Source organism: Indicator indicator, chromosome 15, assembly GCF_027791375.1.
Source record: "Indicator indicator isolate 239-I01 chromosome 15, UM_Iind_1.1, whole genome shotgun sequence".
Classification (NCBI taxonomy): domain Eukaryota; kingdom Metazoa; phylum Chordata; class Aves; order Piciformes; family Indicatoridae; genus Indicator; species Indicator indicator.
In genome coordinates this window covers 18,392,637-18,417,729 of record NC_072024.1, presented here as the reverse complement: position 1 = coordinate 18,417,729, position 25,093 = coordinate 18,392,637, and the positions used below count along the sequence as shown (strand labels likewise).

Genomic DNA, 25,093 nt, shown 5'->3' with positions numbered 1-25,093 from the left:
ACAGAATGTTAGGGGTTGGAAGGGACCTCTGGAGATCATCCAGTCCAACCCCCTGCCAGAGCAGGATCACCCAGGGCAGGTCGCACAGGAGTGCATTCAGACGGGTTTGGAATCTCTCCAGAGTAGGAGACTCCACAACCTCCCTGGGCAGCCTGCTCCAGGCCTCCAGCACCCTCACACCAAAGGAGTTTCTCCTCATGTTGAGGTGGAACCTCCTGGGTTCCAGCCTGTACCTCTTGTTCCTTGCCCTATCATGGGGCACCACTGAAAAGAGCCTGGCCCCTTCATCCTGACACCCAGCTCTCAGATCTTGATAGACATTGATCAGATCCCCTCTCAGCCTTCTCCTCTCCAGACTAAACAGCCCCAGGGCTCTCAGTCTCTCTTCACAGCAGAGATGTTCAAGTCTCCCAATCATCCTCATAGCTTCCACTGGACTCTGCCCAGCAGATTCCTGTTCCTCTTGAACTGGGGAACCTAAAACTGGATACAGTATTTGCAGGTGTGGTCTCAGCCATGCAGAGTAGAAGAGGAGGAAACTCACCCTAGCCCTGCTGGCCACACTTTTCTTGCTGCACCGCAGGATCCCATTGGCTCTCTTTGCCACAGGGGCCCATTGCTATCCCACGCAGAACTTGCTGCCCACCAGCACTCCAAGGTCTTTCTCTATGGAGCTGCTTTCCAGCAGGATGACCTCTAGTCTGTACTGGTGCTTGTTCCTCCCCAGGTGCAGGACTCTGCACTTGTCTTTACTGAACTTCATGAGGTTCCCCTTCCCCCAGCTCTCAGCCTGCGCAGGTCTCCCTGGATGGCAGCACAGCCTGATGGATGTCAGCCACCCACCAGCTTGGTATCACCAGCGAACGTGCTGAGGGCCCACTCAATCCCCTCCTCCAGGTCATTGATGAAGACATTGAACTAAACGGGACCCAGTCCTGACCCCTGGGGAACTCCACTGGGCTCAGGCCTCCAGCTGGACTCTGCATTGCTGATCACTCCTCTCTGAGCTCTGTTGTGGGCCAGCTTCCAACCCACCTCACAGTCCAACCATCTAACCTACTACTGTTGAGTTTACCTGTGAGGATGTTATGGAGATGGCACCAAAAGCCTTGCTGAAGTTGAGGCAGATGATACCCACTGCTCTCCCTTCATCTACCCCTCTGGTCCTGCCTTCAGAGAAGGCTCTCAGATTGGTCACACTATGCAATTTAAACAAGTTTAGAGTTTACCCTGCAATTCAAAGGGCTTCAGCAGAGAACAATAAATGTTTGCTCTGTGTTTGGCTCATGTGACAATCTGAAACACAGGTACAGCTTTCCTTAGCTACTTCTGTGTCAGCATAAGGAGAAGGCCAGCAAAAGAGAAGTCCTATGAATCTCACCAGCTTTCAAGCTTTGGCTCCAACTGGTGAATGTAAACCCACCAGAAAGTCTGTTTATCTTCAAGGTCAGCTAAAGCAAACCCTGGTAAGTTGCAGCCAATCACTTGTGAGCACCATTTGAATTTTGTTTTCTGTTTTCCAATTAATAACTGCTAATGCCTTAAGCTCTTTAACTATTCCATTAACAGCTTAGGTGGACAGTGTTACTGCAGGGTCACAACAGACTCCAACTGTGGCTTTTGATAGTACAGAGATAAATCAGATGAGTGTACCAAGTATCGTGGGTCAGATCTTTGCCTCCTGCAGCTACAGCCATTGACAGAAGCAAAAGGTGCTGTAATGACACTGATAGAACAACCCTGAGTGCAATATTGCCATCAGCAGGGCTCAGAGATTCCCCTCCTGAATGCATTGTCCTCTGCCTCCACACTGCCTGCACTGTCCTCTGCCTCCAACTGCCTGCCACAATGCTGCTGAAGCCACAGCAGAAACGCTCACAGGCTTGGACAGCTGCAGACCAGTTTAGTTGACTGACCACCATCGTAAATCATCTGTGTTGGTAGCTCAGTGCTGAGAAGAGAGACATGTATTTTGGGTGGGGCAGAGGCCTGTCCTGTAGGGAAACAGTCACAAAGTGATTAACACTTCAGAGAGCCAAGGCAGTGGCTTGGCACAAGTGGAAGACAGCAAAACATCTGCATGCTTATTGTACAGTGCTTGCTGTGCAGAACCTTGGTGAGAGCAGGCTGAGTTCAGACAGAAAAAGATTTAGAAAAGGCCACGTGGAGTGAGGGTCTAGTAGGAGAAGACCTTTCCCAGTTCCTGCTTCCAAAATGCTTGTCTCAGTCACCAGCCAGCAGCCCCTGACGCTCCCTGCAGGGCCCCTCCTCTCCCAGCTTGCTGGGGGATTGCTTGATTCCCAACAGCTGGCCCAGCCACAGTCTTTCCATTTAGGGCAGGCAGCTGAGCTCCTTCCCCAGCTTAACCTGCTCCCTGCCAGCCCTGCCCTCCCAAAGCAGGGGCTCTGCTTGCCCTGCAGTGGCCCAGGGAGGCCTGCTGAAGCCTGCAGTATCCCTTCGGCTGGCCCAGAGCCTGAAGAGGAGAGCAGGTTTCCGTGCCAGCCTACGCACAGCTCTTCTCCCCTCCCCACACAGCTTTTTATATAATTAGAACACACAGAAATTCATGCTGAGTGTCCTCCTGCAGAGCTGTGATCCCCAAGAGCTGCCTGCCACTTTGTGAGGCTCAGCAAAGTCTTACCAGCGCAGATTTTGTCAGGGACATGCCCCAAGACAAACCTCAGAATGAAAACATACCTATCAAAACAGCAATCTGTTTTGAACTACTCATGGGGAAGAGAAATAAGGAAGAGTTTATAAATGGGTATTTGCAGTCAGAGCTGTTGGCCTAATGGTAAACTTTCCTTCTGTGACTTCTGATACTCTTAAGTATGTAAGCAAGAAAAAGCCACCTATGTGAAAATCCTGTGTGACAGCAGAGAGACTGCCAGAGAGTGATGTGGTTTTAGCATTACAGCAGCATTATCTTGTAGCTAAACGGCGTGCCAAGCACTGCAAAACCAAAACCCCTCGCACCAGTAGATGAGGATCTCCAAGGCACATTATGCCAACTAGCAACATACCTGTATGTTCTGAACAACATCTTTGAAGGGAGAGGACCTCTGCATACATGTGTTCACCATGTCCATGGCCCTGTCGAAGTTCTTCACATATTCTCCATACATCTTCAGAAAAGGAGCCAGCTTCTGCAGGATGTCTCCCAGCCGTGGGTTCATGTTCCTGTGGGAAGCACACAGCTAAGTCCTGAGATCTCTGGCAGCCAGAGCTATGCTCAGTTCTCTGGGAGGTCACAGTTCTCCCCCACATGTATAAACACACACATATGCAAACCAGCTATTTCAGGCTAAGTTGAAAGCAATCTATAAGGTACCCTAGATGAAGCCTTAACCCTTAATCTAGCCATAGGAAGGATGATATTCCTGTCCCCCATCTCCTCTCCCCACTGACAATTAGATTGAAGCTGACTATGTGCTGTTAAAGACACCTCTGTGTACCTCTGCTGTCCAGCACAAAAATCTTGAGGCAAACTTCTGCTTCTCCAAAATAATTTTCTACCCTCAGCCAATCTTCTGCAGAGGCTTTAGTGCAAAGATGATGCTCAGTCCAGCTTAGCAGTGCCAGGGGGCCAGGCACATGTCCACCTAGACACCTCAGCAGGCTGGGACAGCAGTAGCCACACATCTTTGTCTCCTCCAAATTCACAGGCAGGCCAAGTCAACCTTTCCCCCCACCTGAGCTTTTCTGTCCTGCTGACCTCACAACATGCGGTCTGACTGCCCTAACCCTCACCAGCCAATCAACAAGCTCATGCCCTCTTCTGACTTCCAGACTCTCCAGTTTTCCTCCCATTTTATTACAGCTGTCCATGCAAACACAAGCCAGGTACAAAGGTGCTGAGGCTCCTTTATTCCCTCTGGTCACTGATAAGCTATGTTGAGGCTGGGCTCAGCCAAGAGAGCAGTGAACTTTGGTCCGGTCTTCACCACTCAGGGTCCTTGGGAAGGTGCAGTATCAGCTCTCCCTGCACCTTCAATAACAGGACATTGCAGCTGCTGTGCTATCTCAAATCAAGTTTCCAGATGTGCTTTACAATCACAACCTTTCTATCTGCTGCTGCATTTCTGCCTTATCTACAATTTGTTACAGTGGCCAAATTTTAACTGGATCGTGACCTTTATTACTCATTGAAAAAAACCCTAACCCTTCCAAAACTACCCCTCTTTTCTTCCGGGAAGTGCACATACACTGTAAGCACCCAGTATTTATTCTCTCTCAGAGCAGAAGGCAAACAAATTCTGGGGTAAAAGCTTGTGCAATGCTCAACAGCACCAGTGGTTGCATAACAGACATAAGCTGATTTGTGATATGAAGTGATCTGATCTGGCCAGATTTCCCATGGGTTGGCTCCTGTAATACCAATTTTAACATCAAATTTTATATAACCCCCAAAAATTAATTGAAGTCATTCACAATATCTGCAATGTGATGTGTAAAGTCCAGACTGTACTACCATGGCAGCTACAGGCCCGCTGGGCTCACCTCAGTACCCAGCGAGACAATGGAGCAGATCCTGCTGAAGACTCCACTAGGACAGAAGAAAAACAAGGATGTAGTTGGTGGCAACCAACATGGCTTCACTAAGGGCAAATCTTGCCTGACAGATTTGGTGGATAAAGGAAGAGCAACTGATGTTATTCACCTGGACTTGTGTAAAGTGTTCAACACTGTCCCACATGACATCCTGGTCTCTGAATAGGAAGGACCTGGATTTGAGAGATAGGCCACTGGCTAGATAAGGAATTGGCTGGATGGCCACTCTCAAAGAGTTCCAGGCAATGGTTCAATGAGTGGAGTCCTTCAAGATCAGAACTGGGGACTGATGTTGTTTAATGTCATTGTTGGTGACATGGGCAGTGACATTGAGGCACCCTCTCCAAGTCTGCAGATGACATCAAGCGGTGTGGTGTGGTGCACATGCTGGAGAGAAGGGATCCATCCAGAGGGACCTGGTCAGGCCGGAGAGGTGGGTCCATGCCAACCTCATGAATTGCCCAGCAAGGCCATGGGCAAGGTCCTGCACCTGGGTCAGGGCAATCCCAAGCACCAATCCAAGGCTGAGTGATGAGTAAGTTGCGCAAAGCCCTGTAGAGAAGGACTTGCGGGTGCCAGTTGATGAGGAGATTGGCATGAGCCAGCAACATGCACTGGCAGCCCAGAAAGCCAACCTTGTCCTGGGCTGCATCAAAAGAAGTGTGACCAGGAGGTCAAGGGAAGTGATTCTGCCACTTTGCTCTGCCCAGACCCCACCTGGAGCACTGCATCCAGCTCTGGTGCCCCCAATACAAGAAGGACATGGAACTGCTGGAGTGGGTCCAGAGGAGGCCACCAAGATGATCAGAGGGCTGGAGAACCACAGAATCAACAAGGTTGGAAAAGACCTCAAGGATCATCAAAGTCCAACCTGTCACCCAAGACCTCATGACTATTAAACCATGTCACCAAGTGCCATGTCCAATCCCCTCTTGAACACCTCCAGGGATGGTGACTCCACTACCTCCCTGGGCAGCACATTCCAATGTCTAACAACTCTCTCCGTGCAGAACTTTCTTCTCACCTCGAGCCTAAACCTCCCCTGGCACAGTTTGAGACTGTGTCCTCTTGTTCTGCTGCTGGCTCCCTGGGAGAAGAGACCAACCCCCTCCTGGCTACAACCTCCCTTCAGGTAGTTGTAGACAGCAATGAGGTCACCCCTGAGCCTCCTCTTCACCTGGCTAAACAATCCCAGCTCCTTCAGCCTCCCCTGTGGGGACAGGCTGAGAGAGTCTGGTCTGTTCAGCCTGAAAAGAAGGCTCTGGGGAGACCCTCAGACCTTCTCCCTGAAGGGGGCTACAAGAAAGCTGGAGGGGGACTGTTTGGAAGGGTCTGTGGTGACAGGATGAGGGGCAATGGTTTGAAACTGGAGCAGGGCAGATTTAGATTGGACATTATGTAGAAGTTCTTTACAATGAGGGTGGTGAGACTCTGGAAGAGGACGCCCACAGAAGCTGTGGACACTCATCCCTGGAAGCATTTAAGACCAGGCTGGATGAGGCCTTGAGCAGCCTGGGCTGGTGGAAGGTGTCCCTGCCCATGGCAGGGGGTCAGAACTGGATGATCTTTAAGGTCCCTACCGACTCAAGCTATTCTAGGGTTCTATGGTGCATTTACCTTCTTGGAGATGTAACCACGTGTGGGTTTTTTAATACTTCATAGTGGAGCCAAAACAAGCAATTTCCTTCCTTCCTTGCTTCCCACTACTGCGATTTCCTAGTACCGCACTACAAGGAGAGTGGAACTGCAGTAAGGAGAACAGCTCTGGCAGCACTTGGGGCTGAAAAAATTCTCACAGCACACTCTGGACATTCTGAGCTCTCAGGTCTACTCCTGCAGTCAGAAATGCTGGAGAGACTCAATACAAGTGAATTACTGGGTCACACAGCTGCAAACCTGGAGCCAGGCTAGGCCCTATGCTTGGCACAGCTTCTTGAAAGTGTGTTTTAAAATAACTGTAGTGACAGGTACCCACCATTCTTGTGTGATTCTTGTCTTGAGCTCAGGAAGAAGAAATTGCCCATGGAAACAATAGATGGAGGAAATATTTGAGAAGATGCCCGTTATCACTTCAGATGAAATGCCTGCTTCTGACAGCTTCGTGCAAAACACCTGCAGGAGACAAGGAGACAGCGCCAAGAGCCATTTACAAACACACCCCTAGACATGCTGGCTTCAGACTGCAGGCTTACAGAGCTGAGTGCCTCAGGACACAGCCAAATCTTTGATCACTGGTAGCCAGCCCTCGAGGTCTGCCAGGAGGTTCACAAAACGTAAGGCAGTCAGGGTTACCTTCGTAACCATTGGCCACAGTCATCCACTGGAAAAATCTGTGGGGCAAGTTGAAAAAGATTGATAGATGCTACTGAGAGGATCAGGCACCCTGTGTTTGGGTGTGCAGGCCACAAAGAACCACTCCCTGAAGGGCTCTTCTTCCTCCTTATGTGAGGCAAAAAACCCCACAGGATTAGTTTGTTTCTCTGGGGGCAAAACGACACTGCATTGAACAAAAGGGAAGGGCACTCCTCAGATTTCTAGGGTCTGGGAAAGGTCTCTCTGGTCATCCAAAGCAAATATTGGAAAGTCTTTATAGAAGTCCTAGAGGGGCAGAGTAGAGGACTCCACAAATTACAACTTCTAACAACATTTCTAGCAAGGTAACAGTTTGCTTTTCTTCTTCCCTTTTTCTTCTCGCTTCTAAAAAGTATTTGGTAAGCACTGTGACTCATCCTCACTTTTACTTCCTTCTTGCCTATCTGTGGCTTTTTGTTCTTTGACATCATGAGAGAAACGCCTGACCCGTGTAGACTCAGCTCAGTGTTTCTGTGGAAGGAAGCTCAGACTCATCACACCAGTTCTGCTTTATCCCCACATGCAAACCTTCTGGACAGTACTTATGAAACACAGTGGGTGACAGAGAGCCCCAGCCAGGCTGTGAGCGCAGGGCTGGCCCCTGTGGCCTCAGTTTAGTACAACCTTGCACATTACAGAGCAGTCATGGATTTCATCACTTCTCAGTGCCCTCAGCACCTTGTGATTTCCTGTCCACATATGCTCAGGAAGGAACTGGAGGCTGATGGTGCCTGCATCAAGGCTACTGCTTCCCAATTCCTTTCTCTGATACCCTCACCCTCAGGCCCCAGCCCACAGAGCTATCGTCTGAGACCCATAGCACAGAGCCTGGCAAGCAAACTCCACCTCCCACTTAGAAATGGCATTTTCATGTTACCAGGCTATAGATTAGGGGCTGAACGGGAGACGTCATTGCTGCTCACAGAGAAGAAAGGGAATTGATGCAAAACTGAATTACCTGGTCCAGCAGATGGAGCCTTTTAACATAAGCTTCTTCTGTATGCAGCAGCTCATTTGCGATGTTGAATAGCTTTTGGGGCTCTGTACACTGAAAAAAAGGTCACAAATAACACAATCCATCTGCACCTCCAAACCTCAGTTTTATCAGCTGCTCCTTTCCACTTTCTCAGTGGGACAAATTCCCTACCAGCAGAGAAGCCTGGAGTGCAGGAAGTTAATACAGTTCAGAACCTGCTCCACATCTCTCATCAATGGGTTTGTTCCAGAGACACTCTTAAAGCTATTTCCTGAAGGAGCAACCTAGTGATGCAGCCAATGGCTAAGCAGGACATCACTCTAGTTCATTACGGTTTTCTCTAAGGAACCAGAAGCATCCTCCAAAGCTGGAAATAAGTCCAGTCCAGTTGGTAACTAAGGCACTAGACTGTACATCAACTCAGGCCCTGTAAGTGAACACTAGAAACCAGACCTGTTTGGCCTCAGATTTCCCTCCCCTCTCTGGCATGGTTTTGTGCAGCTTTAAACACCAGCCAGTTCCCTGGAAAGCATTTTCAGCACTGCAACCCAAGTCACTCAGTGAAGGCCTTCATTAACCTCACTTTAAAAATAGAATGAGAAAGGACTAACTAAAAACCTTGAAGGTGGTTATGAAGCACTGGCTTTATTCACAGTTTATTCAGAAGCTACACAGACTCTTTGCTCTCTAAGTGCTTTTAAATACCTGAACTATTAGGATCCAAGCTTTAACTTTCTGACAAGCCCTACAAACCTTTTAAAGAGTCTAAACAGCATGCTTACGCATAACCAAACCAGCCCAGACCTGAGAGTTGGCTGAGAGTTTTGTTCAGGAACACAAGCATCCAAAAGGGGCAGCACGGATGATCAAACATAGGGAAACTTTAATGGACTGCAACCAGAAAACAACTGATAACTGATATGAAAGCAAAGGAGAAGATAAATGATTAATGGAACAGACAGCATCAATGGCATACAAGTATTCATTGCTTTTTCCAGGGGAAAATTAAAAGGCATCAAATTAAATTATTGAGATGCTGCTTCAAGAGCAAGAACAATTTCCTCAAGCATGTGGCAAACCTCCATGCAGGGTGATGGAGGTCCTGGACAAATCCATGGAGTACCAGCCCAGAGAAAGCGTAGGAAACATGCAGGGCTTTTCCCGGTGCAGGGAGCACCTGGGCTGCTCACCAGCAGTGCTCTCTATCGCAGCAGTCTGGCTCTGTGCACCTGGTAGCATTTGTGGCAGGCATTTCTGATTGTAACTGTGTGGTCCACCATCACACCATTAGAGAATGTCCATTAAATTCTCTCTGTACGCTTCTTCAGTATCACCTTATTTTGTTTCTAAGCAAAGCTGACAAGAACAATGCAAATCCCCCTGCTGGCAAAGTGAAAGAGCTGGAAGCCATGAACCAAACACAGCTATCCCACCTGAAATGAGGCTGCACCCAGCAGGAAGGACCTGCAGGCCTGTGACACAGGCAGTGAGGGAAGGTGAACAGCTCTTCTACATTTAAAACAGCATCAGCCTTCCTTCAAAGCAATGCCTCTCTTCCAGGCACAACCCTAAAGATGGCAAGCCATGAGCAAAGGGCACTCTGCTTTCTCTGCTACTCCAAACACTTCAAGCCACCTCTTTTAAGCTATTCTGGCATGCTACACAACATCCTGCTCCAGTCATCCAGCTCCATATATGAATATTTAGGGAAAAAGAATTACAAATGACAGCACAGCAAAGGTTTGAATTTGTTACAAGCAAATCCAACATACCACAGCTTAAAATGAAATGCACTGCTGCCTGTTCCAATTCCAGCTCACTCTGAGCACCTTTCACAAAAAGAATTTCCCTGCCAGCTTTGCCAGGCACAGAAGAGTGCCTGAACAAAAGGCCCTGATGTAATACCTCAGCATGCCAGCTGCCAAGAGCTTCCTTTGATTTGTCTGAATCCAGAAAAATAATTATTTCCAACCAAATACTTTTGTTCTCAGAAGTAAATCTTTACATAGCTGAGGCACTTCATAACCTCCTGACCTTCACCATCTGCAATTCAGTTTAGATTTCCAATAAACTTGCTGACATCTGCTTAAATACCAAACAACTGCTGAACACACTCCCAGCCTGAGCTCGGCCCTAAAGAGTGACTCTGTCTTCAGTTGCTGTCTCTGCTAGGTGCAGCTAGCTGTTTTTCAGACTACTTTGCAATATATTTGCCTTTCAATGCAGACTGATTTTTAAATGAATGAGCTGATGAATTAGCCCTGAACAGCTCTGTTCTTTTAACCTGGTGTCATGCCCCAGCAGCAGAGCTTTAACAGGGCCTGAGCCACAGCTCAGCTCACTGTGACCAAGGCACTTCACGCTGTGTTTCTAAAGCAAAAGGAAAGCAGCTCTGCAAACTCAGATGTGCGTTATTCTTATTCCTTACATTTACAGCTTTCCACCTGGGGTAGGCTCTGGGCCACTGAGTTCCTGTCACTGCACATCACTGCTGCTGTGCCCAACGTGGCTGCTGCATGCTCAGCACAGCCACAGCACCGGGCTGCTGTCCCCAGCCATGCACTGCATACACCTCTCCTGCCGCCTTGTCCCAAGGGCTGGGCTGGGAGGTGGCGTCAGGCCCACAGTCCCCAGCCATGCACTGCAGTCACATCTCCTCCAGCCCTGTTCCAAGGGCCAGGCTGAGGGTGACAAGAGGTGAGGAAGGGGAAGCAGTGGGCGCTGACTTCACGACACAGGAAGCTCTGAAGCTCATTCCAGTGCTTGCAGCAGCAGGCACCTGATGCACTTTCACTGTGGAAGGTTCAAAAATTCATTTCCAGCTGTAACTGTCCACTAAACATTTTAACTAAAAAGGAAACACCAGCCTGAAAACAAACAGAAGCAGCTTTTCTAAGGGTCAGACTGGCATCTGTGCCTCAAACAGCCCAGGCACAGACACCAGCTGGGGAAGGGCACATGCTGAGCTCAATTGCGCAATGATGTGGCCAGAAGTGCCCATCACTGCTCCTTGCCAACCCACTCAGTGGCCTGGCTGGGTGCCTGCCAAACATGCCTGGGGTGAAAAGACTGACCTGTTTATCATGAAAAGCAAATCTGAAATGAAAATAAGAAAAGAAAAAGGCTTGATATGAGAACTCTTGGGCAACACCCTGCAGCAACCTGGATTCTCAGCCTGCTCCTGGATCACAAGGGGCTTTTAATAAGCCTCAGTTCCTGGAACTCCTGGCACTTTCCAAGACATCATCCAAATTAATAAATCCCCCTTGTTTATTTCCATTTTGATAAAAGATAACTGGGAAGCCCACAAAGTCGCTTCTGAGAGTTGAAAACATATTCCAGTACTGTTGGGCCAACAGCAAGATCTGTTAGGCTCTGCTGCAGATTCCCAAGAGAAGCCACATCACACTGCAGAGTTGAAGCTAGACTAAAGCAAGCCATTTATCAGGCAATATGGCTTCCCCAGCCAGGGGATGTGTGGATGGAAAGGGATCTGAAGCAAAAGGGAAGGACAAAGCAAATCTGATTTTTTCCCCACACTTCTCTTTATTCCTGAACTTCACTTCAATTCCAGGAGCTACTGGTCCATGCCAACCTCATGAATTGCCCAGCAAGGCCATGGGCAAGGTCCTGCACCTGGGTCAGGGCAATCCCAAGCACTAATGCAAGGCTGAGTGAGGAGTGGGTTGAGCACAGCCCTGTAGAGAAGGACTTGCGGGTGCCAGTTGATGAGGAGATTGGCATGAGCCAGCAACATGCACTGGCAGCCCAGAAAGCCAACCTTGTCCTGGGCTGCATCAAAAGAAGTGTGACCAGGAGGTCAAGGGAAGTGATTCTGCCACTTTGCTCTGCCCAGACCCCACCTGGAGCACTGCATCCAGCTCTGGTGCCCCCAATACAAGAAGGACATGGAACTGCTGGAGTGGGTCCAGAGGAGGCCACCAAGATAATCAGAGGGCTGGAGAACCACAGAATCAACAAGGTTGGAAAAGACCTCAAGGATCATCAAAGTCCAACCTGTCACCCAAGACCTCATGACTATTAAACCATGTCACCAAGTGCCATGTCCAATCCCCTCTTGAACACTTCCAGGGATGGTGACTCCACTACCTCCCTGGGCAGCACATTCCAATGCCTAACAACTCTCTCCGTGAAGAACTTTCTCCTCATCTCCAGCCTAAACTTCCCCTGGCACAGCTTGAGACTGTGTCCTCCTGTTCTGGTGCTGCTTGCCTGGGAGAAGAGCCCAACCCCCTCCTGGCTACAAGCTCCCTTCAGGCAGTTGTAGACAGCAATGAGGTCACCCCTGAGCCTCCTCTTCTGCAGGCTAAACAATCCCAGCTCCTTCAGCCTCTCCTTGTAGGGTTTGTGTTCCAGGCCTCTCCCCAGCCTCGTTGCCCTTCTCTGGACCCCTTCAAGTCTCTCAATGTCCTTCTTAAATTGAGGAGCCCAGAACTGGACACAGGACTCGAGGTGTGGGCTAACCAGTGCTGAGCACAGGGACAGGATGACCTCCCTGCCCCTGCTGGCCACACTATTCCTGATGCAGGCCAGGATGCCATTGGCCTTCTTGGCCACCTGGGCACACTGCTGGCTCATGTTCAGCCTACTGTCAAGCAGTACCCCCAGGTCCCTTTCTGCCTGGCTGCTCTCCAGCCACTCTGTCCCCAGCCTGCAGCTCTGCATGGGGTTGTTGTGGCCAAAGTGCAGCACCCGGCACTTGGACTTGTTGAATGCCATCCTGTTGGACTCTGCCCATCTGCCCAGCCGGCAAGATCCCTCTGCAGAGCCTTCCTACCCTCTAACCGATCAACACCTGCTCCCAACTTGGTGTCATCTGCAGATTTACTGATGACTGACTCAATCCCCTCATCCAGATCATCAAGAAAGAGATTGAACAGGATGGGGCCCAGCACTGATCCCTGGGGGACACCACTAGTGACTGGCTGCCAGCTGGCAGTGGCACCATTCACCACCCCTCTCTGGCCACAGCCAGCAGCCAGTTCCTAACCCAGCACAGGGTGCTCCTGTCCAGGCCAGGGGCTGCCAGCTTGGCCAGGAGTTTGCTGTGGGGGCTGGTATCAAAGGCCTTGCTGAAGTCCAGGTAGACTTCATGCACAGCCTGCCCCACATCCAGCAGGCAGGCACCTGAGCACAGTAAGGAGATCAGGTTGGTCAGGCAGGACCTGCCCTTCCTAAATCCATGCTGGCTGGGCCTGATCCCTTGGCCATCCTTCAGGTGTGCAGTGATTGCCCCCAAGACCATCTGCTCCATCATTTTCCCTGGCACTGAGGTCAGGCTGACAGGCCTGGAGTTTCCAGGTTCCTCCATCCGGCCCTTCTTGTGGATGGCCATCACCTTGGCCAGCTTCCAGTCGTCTGGGACCTCTCCAGTCAGCCAGGACTGGTGGAAAAGGATGGAGAGAGGCTTGGCCAGCTCATCTGCCAGCTCTCTCTGCACCCTTGGATGGATCCCATCCAGTCCCATGCACTTGTGAGTATCCAGGTGGCTCAGCAAGTCCCAAACTAATTCCTCATGGAAGTCAGGGGTACTACACTGCTCCCTGACCCCATCTACCAGTTCAGGAGGTCAGTTGTCCCAAAGTCCTCCTGCCTTGCTGTTGAAAATGGAGGCAAAGAAGGTATTTAGAAGCTCAGCCTTTCATTAGTTACAATGCTTCCCTCCAGGTCCAATCAAGAGTGGAGGTTCTTCTTGCCCTCTTTTCAGCATTAAGATATTTCTAAAAATGCTTTTTATTGTCTTTCACAGCAGTGGCCACTTGGAGTTCTAGCTGGGCTTTTGCCTCTCTGATTTCTCTCCGACATGTTCTAACAACATCCTTAAACGTGCCTTGAGTTGCCTCCCCCCTTTCCCAAGGTGATTTCCCCTCTTTTTTGCCCTTCATTCCTTCAGGAGCTGTTTGCTCATCCAGGCTGGGCACCTTCCCCGCTGGCTCGTCTTTCGGCACGTGGGAACTGCCAGTTCCTGTGCCTTCAAGAGCTCCTGCTTGAAGTAGGTCCAACCCTCCTGGACCCCTTTGTTCTTAAGGGCTGCTACCCAGGGTACTTTCCTAATAAGTTGCTTAAACAAGCTGAAGTTTGCCCCCCAGAAGTCCAAAGTGAGGGTTCTGTTACTGCTCCTATTTCCCTGCATATTGAAAACTCCACTATCTCATGGTCACTGCACCCTAGACAGCCTCTGACCATCACATCTGCCCCCTAGCCCTTCTCTATTTGAGAACAGCAGATCAAGCAGAGCCTGAGCCCTGGGAGGCTCACTTAACAGCTGCATCAAGAAGTTGTCCTCCATACGCTCTAGGAACCTTCTGCACTGCCTCCTCTCTGCTGAATTAAGTTCCCAGCAGATGTCTGGCAGGTTAAGTCCCCAACAAGGACAAGATCTGATGATCTTGAGACAGCTTCCAGTTGCTTATAGAGTATTTCATCTGCCTCCTCATCCTGCTTGGCTGGTCTATAACAGACTCCAATCAGGATGTCACTTTTGTGAGGCCTCCCTCTGATTCGAACCCACAGGCACTCAATCCTTTCATCCGCACCCTCAAGTTCTGTGGCATCAAGAGATTCCCTAATGTACAGGGCCACCCCTCCTCCTCTTCTCCCTCGCCTGTCTCTCCTAAAGAGATTGTGACCCCCAGTGCGCTACTCCAATGATGGGACTCGTCCCACCATGTTTCTGTGATGGCAATTAGATCATAGTCTGCGTGCTGCACCCAGACGTCTAGTTCCTCTCATTTGTTACCCACACTGTGTGCATTGGCGTGCCTGCACTTCAGCTGGGCTGTTGATTTCTCAATTAACCTAACTTTATGTCCCACTCTCTCCTCTCCAGAGAGACCGATTTCCTCACCCAGCCCCTTCAGACGTAGTTTAAAGCCCTCCCAATGAGCCCTGCCAACTCCAATGCTAGTACCCTCCTGCCCTCTCGAGATCAATTCACCCCATCAAGGTCCAGCAGGTCGGGTGCAGTAAAAGTTGCCCCTTGATCAAAGACCCCAAAATTCTGTTTCTGGCACCATCCCTTGAGCCAATTGCTGATGGTGTGGGTTCTCCTGTTCCTCTCAGTGTACACCCCTGCCACTGAAGGAACTGAGCACAACACCACTTGAGCTCCTGCCCTTTCAATCAATTGTCTGAGGGCCTTGAATTCCTTTTTAATCATCCTGGTGCCCTTCTCATCAATCTCATCACTTCCAGCGTGGATTACCAGCTATGGGTAATAGTCAGTGGGCTGGATTAGCTTTGGGAGTCTCCTTGTGATGTCCCTTATCTGAGCCCCAGGGAGGCTGCAGACTTCCCTATGGGATGGGTCAGGACGACATATGGGTCCCTCTCTTCCCCTCAGGAGAGAGTCTCCAAGAACTATAACCTTTCTCTTTTTCTTTATGGTGCTAGTCCTTATGGTTGGTGGGGACTGCTTTGCCTTAGATATATCCTTAGGTGGTTCCTCTTCAGCCCTCTCATCCACATTGCCCTCAGCCTGCAGGGCCTCATACTTATTGTGCAAGGGCAACAGGGGAGGGGAAGAAGGCCGGGATGGGTTCCCCTTGCTTCCCCTGACAGGGACCTGTATCCATCCCTTCCTGTTTCTGGGGATGCCTCCCTCAACACGGGAGGTCTGCAAAGCCTGCTCCCAGATGTCTAATTCCCGTTCACATTCCCATATAGTCCTGAGCCTTGCTACTTCATCCTTTAGCTCAGCAACTTCATCCTTGAGCTCAGCCACCAGATTGAGGAGAAAATTTACCTGGTCACACCTGACACAGGTGTTGTCTCCTTCATATTGGTCAGCAAATCACTTCTTAGTCAATGGTGAAGTCTTCTGATTGGGTTTGTCACAACTGGCTTGATACTGTCCCAGCAGCAGATTTAATACCAGATTAAAGATCTTTATTGCATTTTCTCTTGCCTGCATGTTGCAGCAAATAACCTTTCAGACACCATTTCAGTCACACACACCTACAGCTGCATGATTTAGGTAAAACAAGGTATACAAATTAAACAGCAAAGTGCCCCAGTGTGTGCACACACAAGAGGGGAAAACCAACAACTGCAGCTGAGCAGCCTTGCCTGGATATGGAGTTTTTGCCCATCTGAAATATAAACAAGGCTTCACCAGAGACTGCTGAAGAGATGCCCCCAGCATAAGAGAGACATCAAAATGCTGGAACCAGAAGAGGCCACAAAGATGATCGGAGGGCTGGAGAACCTCCCCTGTGGGGACGGGCTGAGAGTTGGGGCTGTTCAGCATGGAGAAGCCTCTGGGGAGACCTTAAGAGCAGCATTCCAGTACCTGAAGGGGCCACAAGAAAGCTGGGAAGGTACTTTGACAAGAGCTTGTAAAGATGGGAGGAGAGGGAATGGATTGAAGCTGGAGGAAGGCAGATTGAGACTGGAGATGAGGAAGAAATTCTTTAGAGTGAGGGTGGGGAGACACTGGAACAGGTTGCCCTGGGAGGTTGTGGCTGTCCCCTTCCTGGAGGTGTTCAAGGCCAGGCTGGATGAGGCCCTGAGCAATCCTGGGCTGGCAGGAGGTGTCCCTGCCCATAGCAGGGGAGTGGAACTGGATGGTCTTTGATCCATTCCCAACCCATTCCATGAATCTATGTCAAGACAGGCAGGAGATGCAAACAGACACTGGTTGGAGTCTTCATTGCTTGGCTGTTTCCTGCAGTCCCACATGAGGTTCTTGCACACAAGACACAGGTCTCCCTTGGCAGTAAGGACCCTGTTGTCCTACTGGAGGTGGAACAGGCCAACAGATTCTGGATGCCAGCTGTCAGGCAGGACTGCAGACCTGCAGAGAGGTGAATGGGATCCCCATCTACAGAAAGCAGTTGGGTTTGGCCAGACAAACCAGGTTCATGCAGCCCTCACTGCTTCCTGCTCTGCTGGGCCCTTTCCACTTCTCTCTGCCTAACCTCATGCTAGCACCTGGTGTCTGACAAGCTCTGGACTGGCAGAAGGAGCAGCACAGCAGTGAAGTATCAGAGAGTCCCAGGATACAAAGGCAGCATCTGGATGACATGGAAGGGAGGTGAGCCAGTCACAGCAGCTTGAGATAAAGCAGCAGGAAGAGCACCATCATAAAGTCATGCATTCAACAGAGAAATGCCAAGCTGTTTCATACCTTCCTCTAGATATGGCTTCTGCTGGTTTTGGAGAAGGGGACACCCCAGAACAGTAACTGTACTCTGCTTGTCAAGTTGTCATCTCTTAGAGGCACAACTTCTTGCACACCACACACCCCCACACAATTTTCCATTGCTCTTTAACAGTCACTGGCCAGTCTGACCCAGAAGCTGCCAAATGAGTTTCCTCGACCACATTTCCCAAGGGACAAGCTCTTGATGTGCACAAATTGGGATACATTGTGTGATTTGAGCAGAGCCACCTGATGTGTGCAAACCCTACAGCTCACTAGCTACAGTCCAGTAGCTGCTAGTGCTCATCACATTCTATAAAGAAGCCAAAATCCATATATTAACTTTACCACCATGATGGCTGAGGGGTAAAACAAACAACCCAACAAACCCCCCCAGACAAACAGAAAACCACACCGCATAAACTGCTCCCAAACACAACCAAAACCCCCAGCAAACAAAGAGGGGAGTATTTTGCAGACATTTTGCTCATAGCATCTTCTGATTTCTTTTTATCTGAAGAAATCGAACCCATTCTGTCATCACTATTTGTAAATGTCTGGATAAAGAGATCATAAAAGGAACCTTGCATTAATCTTATACAGCTGCAGCAAATACACAACATCTTGGACTACATTACCCTGGATTGGAAGAAAATCTCCTTTAGCTGCAGTTTCCTGAAGAGCAGCTGGATATAAATGCCCCCAGAACAACTTCTTGGCACTCGAGATGCAGTCACCCTGACAGAAGCACAGGCTTCGTGTGAAATCCCAATCTAAAGAAATCCAAAGTTCCTGTTCAAAGAGATTTCCAGCAGGCACATCCTGCCTGGGTGCAAGGCCCTGGCCCTGCAGGACGTACTGTCCAGTCAGCCCCATACACAGCATGGAGGCCCCCTGTAAACACAACGAGCAGCTGAACCTAGAGAACCCCAAATAAGAACTCACGGGGTGAGTGTGTGTCTACAAAAGCACCTGAATGTTTACAACTGACCTCTGACTGTGATGGATTCTCTTACATGAAACTTTTTAAATCAAGACTCTGAACCTTGTTGAAAGATAGTATCTAGGTCAGGAACAAATTATGACCTGCATCAAGCAGGAAATTATAATGACTGTCATGATCCTTTGACATAAAACCAGCCAACAAAACCCCCAAACATATGACAACGATGCAGGGGATCTCTGGCCAGCGTCAGGAGCTGATTTCAGAGCGCTTCATAGCAGCTACCTTACCTTATTTACATCCAAATACTCTAACTTTGGAACTTCTGCCGTCTCTTGCTCCTCACTGCTTCCTTCATCAATGTCACTGTCTTCATCCTGCATGAAGTCTCTCTTCTGCTCTGCAGAGGAGGGTTTGGTGCCCTTTTTGTCAGGTTCCATCTCTCCTGGGTTCCCAGTCCCACCAGGCTTCTTCTGCTCTGCACCCTCTTCATTGGGGAAAGCCTCCCCTGCCACGGTACAAGAAGGACTGTCAATGCCACTGTCTCTGTTTGGAATCTTCCCGTTACTGTTCAGCCCTGCAGTTGAGTCCTTACTGCCAGGCTCTCCAGAGGACTCCTTGCTCACAGTCACAGCAGTGGGGTCTTCATGGCTTTTGCTGTCACCTATGCTTAGCTCTTTGATTTTCATGATGTCTGTGTTCGATAGGTCTGTACTGCAAGGCAGCTCTGACTCATTTTCACACTCTTCACTTTTTTCATTTGTGGAAGAGCTGCTGGAAGCGACCAGGTCATAGTCACATGAGCCCATCTGTTTGGATGAGTCCAGGCCAGGTTCCATCTTAAGAGCTAAATTCAGCTGGTTTCTTTGAAGGATATGTACAGGTTGCCTGCAGGTGAAGAGAAAGCTCTACAGTCATTCAAATTAGCACTCAGAGGTCTCAAGAGAGTCCCAAGAAAGAGAGGGATTGGTTATCGTTTGAGTCAAGTGTGTGCAAATTGCTATAGTAAAATCCACCCCCCCAACCCCAGTACAAACACACCACCTCCCACTGGAAGTTCAGCTGAAATGGCACTATGTTGTCTTGAGGACGGTTTGGTTTGGAGGTTGGGGGAGGGAGGAATCATCTCTTCAAAGCAGCATTTGGTTGTGGGCTCATTTTAACAGGAACTTGTGTTCTTCACAAGAACAAAGCCTTTGGGGCAAGGTACTTTCTGCCAGAGAGAGGATGCTTGTGAAGCACATGATGGTATTCCTTTTTCTTTCCAGAAGACATGCTCCCAGATCCACCCAGGTGACATTACACTCCAGGTGCAGCCTGGGCTCTGTACCACCTCCCTTGTTATGACAAAACTCCACTTAGTTCCACCAGGCAGACTTGGCCTTCAGAAAGAGTTGAATGTGTTTGCAAAATGAGCTGATTTACAGCAAAATGCAAATGTTTTTATCCCATTTAATGCTTCTTACATAGGAATTTTCAGAGGAAACACTGTTCTACCTGGTGCTGCTCCACAGCACATGGTGACTGAACTCTGCCCTGCCTCCAAGAAGCAAGCTAACAGCATGCCTGACCTTCACTGAATCTCAGACAGAAAACAATTCTTTTACATCACAATAATCAAGTTCCTACAAGGCAAAAACCAATCCTGACATCAAGTCAAGTTACTGCAAGCTGACTCTGGGCCACTTGTTCCTTCTGGCAGAACACTTAGCAAATTCAGCAGGTCTTAAGCTTCTTAAGAACAACTGCATGCTACAAACTAGAAGCCACTGCAATACATGCCCTTGTGCAGGCAGTCAAGTTTTGCACTTCCAGTAGGTAAGGCCCAGAGAGGAGTTTCCCCATGATCATCACAACCAGAGTCTCTCAAGGTGAGAGTGCAGGAAGGGTGACTGGAGCAAATCTCCCAGAGCCACACTTACCTAATGCTCTCAAACTTCTCAATGAGCGTGTTGACTCCTGTTGATATTGGGACTTCTTCCTCTCCAGGCGCTAAGCTCCTTGACAACTTGGGATCAGCTGGCAAAGGTCGAGAAGGTGCAGGAGGAATTCTTTCCTGCCCAGCTTTCAGATGGACAGGCTTAGGAGGTACTAATAAAGAGAGCAGAAAAAAGGGGACCATAAATCTCCATCTTCTTTATCCTAACCTTGTACCAAGATCCAAGTGTTCAACACAGGATGAGGGGCATCCTATCCATTCCCTCAGCATCCTGTATAAAGCGCACAGGGGTAGTCCTGAAGCATTTCTTACACCAAAGCAAGCTGCTGCATGCTGCAGAGCAGCACTGGGCTCCTCTTTTGTATTTCTAGAGCTGTATCTGATGTGGTAACAGAGCCAGCGCCTCGCAAGACTTCACTGTTTCCTTGTTACCAAACAGGATGCACAGCTCACACTTGGGTTTTGCAAATGAGCACATCTCGATCACACCAACAAGCTGCCCCTCCCTCACCTTTGCAAAACTCAAGCACTCTTAAATCTCTTACACTGGGAAAAAACATATTAAAAACATAAAAATAAACGAACCAACCCAAAAGCAAATGCGCAAAAATATCCACACTGTGCATTTCAGTGCCTTGTGCTTGCTTGGTCAAAAATGCCACAGGCAGCTTTTCTTCCTTTCATTCTCCCTCCCCCATCTCTTCTGTGGTGTAGTCTTCGTAAATTTCCTTCCTCTTTTGGTGCTACACTGAGCTCTGTACTATATAAATACAGCAGATGTAGGAACATGTGCCTGCTGCTCATGGCTCTCTGGGGAGGCCAAAGTGCAAGGTACCCCACACAGCTTGTTAGAATGGAACTGGAATGCAATGTCCTTTTGAACAATGAGGCAGACTTTGTGTTGCTTGAGAGTAAATGGCTTGGGAAATAAGCCTGCAGTAACCTATAGCAACAGGTTCCTGTGCTCTTACACTTTCACACAGTGAAAGCAACGTGCCAGGGGCAGACTGACACTCAGAGAGGGCAGGACTCCTGCAGCACAAGCTGCTCAGAGTGGTGCTGCTAGGCCTCCCCTCTGCTCCAGAGTATCCAAAGAATCACAGAAACATTCAGGTTGGAAAAGACCCTTGGGATCACCAAGTCCAAACACTGACCTTACTCTACCCTAAACCATAGCCCCAAGCACCACATCCAAACCACCTTTAAACACATCTGGGGTTGATGACTCCATCCCCTCCCTGGGCAGCCTCTGCCAGTGCCTGACCACTCTTGCTGGGTAAAAAATTCTCTCCACTGTCCAGTCTAGGCCTGCCCTGCTGCAGCTTGAGGCCATTCCCTCTTGTTCTATCACTAATGACCTATGAGAAGAGACCAGTATCAACCTCTCCACAACCTCCCTTCAGGCAGCGTTAACACACTGCATAAGGAAACTCTCAATACCTGTTTGATTAAACAGCACCCTCAAGAACAACTGATTTCAAGTATTTCCAAGTTTTAATTGGTCCATATGGCACACTGGCACAATGTAATTAACACTGAAATGGAGCTGTAATCAGCACCTGTTCCTAAAGCAATTTCAGGGTTACTCTCTCCAGGAAGCTAATCAGAGGCACACACACCCAAAAAGCCAGGACTTCTTGTCACAGGATCAGAGGATGTCAGGGGTTGGAAGGGACCCAGAGAGATCATCGAGTCCAACCGCCCTGCCAGAGCAGGCGGATACAATCTAGCTCAGGTCTTGGAGGAATGCATCCAGACGGGGCCTTCAAAGGCTCCAGAGAAGGAGACTCCACAACATCTGTGGGGAGCCTGTTCCAGTACTCTGTGACCCTTACAGTAAGGAACTTCCCCCTTGTGTTGAGGTGAAACCTCCTGTGCTGCAGCTTACATCCACTGCTCCTTGTCCTATCACAGGGAGCAAGTGAGCAGAGCCTGTCCCCTCCCTCCTGACACCCAGCCCTCAAATATTTATAAACATTTATTAAATCCCCTCCAAGTATTCTCTTTTCCAGACTAAACAGCCCCAGGGCTCTCAGCCTCTCCTCACCAGGCAGTGCTCCAGTCCTCTAATCATCCTCGTAGCCCTCCCTTGGACTCTCTCCAGCAGGTCCTTGTCCCTCCTGAACTGGGGAGCCCAAAATTGAACACAGTACTCAAGATGAGGTCTCACCTACCCTGCAGAAGGTTCTGCATCTGTTCTAAGCTCCACATCAGCCCAAATGTCCTCCCTGCTCCAGCAGATAGGGAACTGCTATGGATGGTCACTGCCTGAGGTCAGTGATGAAGGACTGCTAAAAGAGTTCTTGAACTCTGAGTATAGGTACTGGAGCCAGGGCAGAGGAGGGCAAGGAAGCTGTGAAGGGCCTGGAGAATAAATCTTGTGAGGAAAGACTGAAAGAGCTGGGGATGGTTAGTTTGAAATAGAGGAGGCTGAGGGGAGACTTCATGGCCCTGAAAGAAGGTTGTGGAGAGGTTGGTGCTGGTCTCTTCTCACAGGTAATAAGTGATGGACAAGAGGGAATGGCCTCAAGCTGGGTAGATCTAGACTGGACATTAGGAAACATTTTTTCCCAGCAAGAGTGGTCAGGCACTGGCACAGGCTGCCCAGGGAGGGGGTGGAGTCCCCAACCCTGGATGTGTTTAAAGGTGGTTTGGATGTGGTGCTTGGGGCTATGGTTTAGGGGTGACCCTTGCAGAGTAGGTTTCTGGGCTGGACTTGGTGATCCTGAGGGTCTCTTCCAACCTGAACGTTTCTGTGATTCTGTGATTTACCTACATTACCGAGCTTCTTGCAGCTCCAAAGAATAAAATCAAATCTTCTGAGGAGCTGAGCTTTAATGAGACACTTTCTATAAAAGAACTGATTGACTCAGACTCCAAAACCTTCTGGAATTCCTGTTTTAAACAAAGGTGCTAGAGTGCAACTTCCATACTACAAAGCCTTACACAGGGATACCAGGTAAGCAGAAAAGAAAATAATCTTCCACAGACATGTGATGGTGGAGATCTCCGGTTTGTTTACCACATTGCTGATTGGTACCTGTCCACATTTCTCCTTTTATAAACAAAAAAAAACCCCATAACAGTATGCAGGCGGCCAGCGTGCCTAGGCAACCCCAGGCCCTTAGGAGCAGGTGCCTACTACAGCAGCAGACAGGCAGGAGCCCACCCCACATGCCCTGTCAGGCCCTTCATGCCCTCAGGGTGGTCCACAGCACTCGAGAGCTGCTGAAGCGTTCACAGCCAGCCACCAGTGTCTCTGCTGTGCATGGAATCATTTCATGGCTTCCTGTTAGTGCACTCCCCCTGAACTGGACAAGAAGGGAGGTGGAAACCACTTCTGGCAGTTCTGAACTATTATTTATTAAAATATTTTGAGAAAATGAAACACCAGCAGAGAAGCAAAGCTGCTGTCTCTGGCAAGCACTGCTTAGGAACAAAACTGAAATCACACAAGATGTCAACTCCTGAGCCAACTCAAAAAGCCAGCATTCAGAAGTGCCCAGGGAGCAGTTCACAGATCCCAGCACAGACCACTTTAGACTTGTGGATGGGCATCACACTGGCCAGCTTCCAGTCATCTGGGGCCTCACCAGTGAGCCAGGTCTGGTGGTAAATGATGGACAGTGCCTTGGCGAGCTCATCTGCCAGCTCTTTCAGTACCTTAGGATGGATTCCATCCGGTCCCATGGACTTGTGGGATCCAAGTGGCTCAGCAAGTCTCCAAATGCTTCCTCCTAGATTATAGGGGGACAGGCTGAGGGATCTGGGGGTGTTCAGCCTGGAGAGGAGAAGGCTCCAGGCAGACCTAATAGCAGCTTGTCAAGCCTCACCTTGAATATCTCCAGGCATGGGGCCTCAACCACCTCCCTGGGTAACCTGTTCCAGTGTTCCACCATCCTCAAGGTAAAGAACTTGTTCCTCACATCCAATCTCAATCTTCTCTGCTCTAGTTTGAAGCCATTGCCCCTGGTCCTGTCCCTGCAGGCCTTTGCAAACAGTCTCTTTGCAGCCTTCTTGTAGCCCCCTTCAGGTACTGGCAGGCTGCTATGAGGTCTCCCTGGAGCCTTCTCTTCTGTAGGCTGAACACCCCCAGCTCCCTCAGCCTGTCCTCATAGCAGAGCTGCTCCAACCCCCCTGATCATTTTTGTGGCCCTCCCCTGGACCCTCTCCATCAGATCCATGTCCTTCCTGTGCTGAGGGCTCCAGAACCAAGTGGCATAATCACATCACTGGACCTGCTGGCCACACAGGTCTGTGGAATTACGGCAGCCCACAGCCACCCTCACATGGGACTGGCTCAGCTGCCATCTCTGCTTTTGAAAACACATTCATTCCATACAGGCATTTCCTGTTGCCATGCATAGCTCTGACAGCAAATGGAAAACAGACCAGGTTTAAACAATAAGCTATTCTTACCTACACACTTCAAAAACATAAGAATGAAAAGAATATTGCTGAATTAACCTTACACCTCACAGCTGCATGAAGCGTTAACAGTGCTCCAGGAAATAAAAATGGGCAAGTTAGGCATTCTGCTATTCCCAAATCCATTTTCTTCTTGAAGGCTTCCCCAAAAAGTTACAGAACACTGGAAAAAATGCAGGTAATAATACCCTCCCAGCTGTATTTGAACCTTAGAACATAAAATAACTATTTTGCTGTGGCGTCAAATGAAACCAAGGCATGCGAAACAATGACACTTCACATGCACTAGAAGCTTGGACAGTTGCTACAAGGACAAAGCTACTTGCCTTGGGGCTTCTGCAGAGGATGCATTTTGGGCAGTGGAGTTTTGGTTTTGGGCTTCCTTCCAGTTTGATGGATACATTGTGCTGGGCTGATGTGCTGCAGTTCCCCACATGCTTCCGAGGCTGGATTTGAGTCAATGTGGCATTTGATTTGAAAAGGAGAACAAGGGCAACCTGGGAGGAGAAAAAAAGCAACATTCATTTCACTGTTACTGCTGCAGCAAACCGGTGCTCCTGGCAGGAGTGTGCCATTCGTCCAAGCTCCTGAGGAAGGGGAGGAAGGTAGCAGAGGGGGAAGTACAACCAATTTACCCAGCCCTGGTAATCACCTCCTACCAACTGCCTGTGAAGGACAGGTGGGATTTCACTTATCCCAGCTTTAATTCATCGTTGATCCCTTTGCTGTGGACACCCAACA

The 25,093-nt window shown here is 49.3% G+C and overlaps 1 protein-coding gene across 1 annotated transcript in view; it reads right to left on the bottom strand.

Annotated features, from left to right (window-relative positions):
- The window catches only part of FGD3 (FYVE, RhoGEF and PH domain containing 3), a 71,682-nt gene extending 46,964 nt beyond the window's left edge, over positions 1–24,718 (bottom strand). The window contains exons 1-6 of the mRNA XM_054387257.1: positions 24,679–24,718; positions 19,908–20,076; positions 18,276–18,873; positions 7,862–7,951; positions 6,527–6,663; positions 3,024–3,180 (exon numbers count right to left, since the gene is read on the bottom strand). Coding sequence (XP_054243232.1) covers positions 3,024–3,180; positions 6,527–6,663; positions 7,862–7,951; positions 18,276–18,873; positions 19,908–20,076; positions 24,679–24,703 — 1,176 coding nt within the window. The 5' untranslated portion in view covers positions 24,704–24,718. The remainder of the gene's footprint in view (positions 1–3,023; positions 3,181–6,526; positions 6,664–7,861; positions 7,952–18,275; positions 18,874–19,907; positions 20,077–24,678) is intronic.
- Positions 24,719–25,093: the final 375 nt, after the last annotated feature.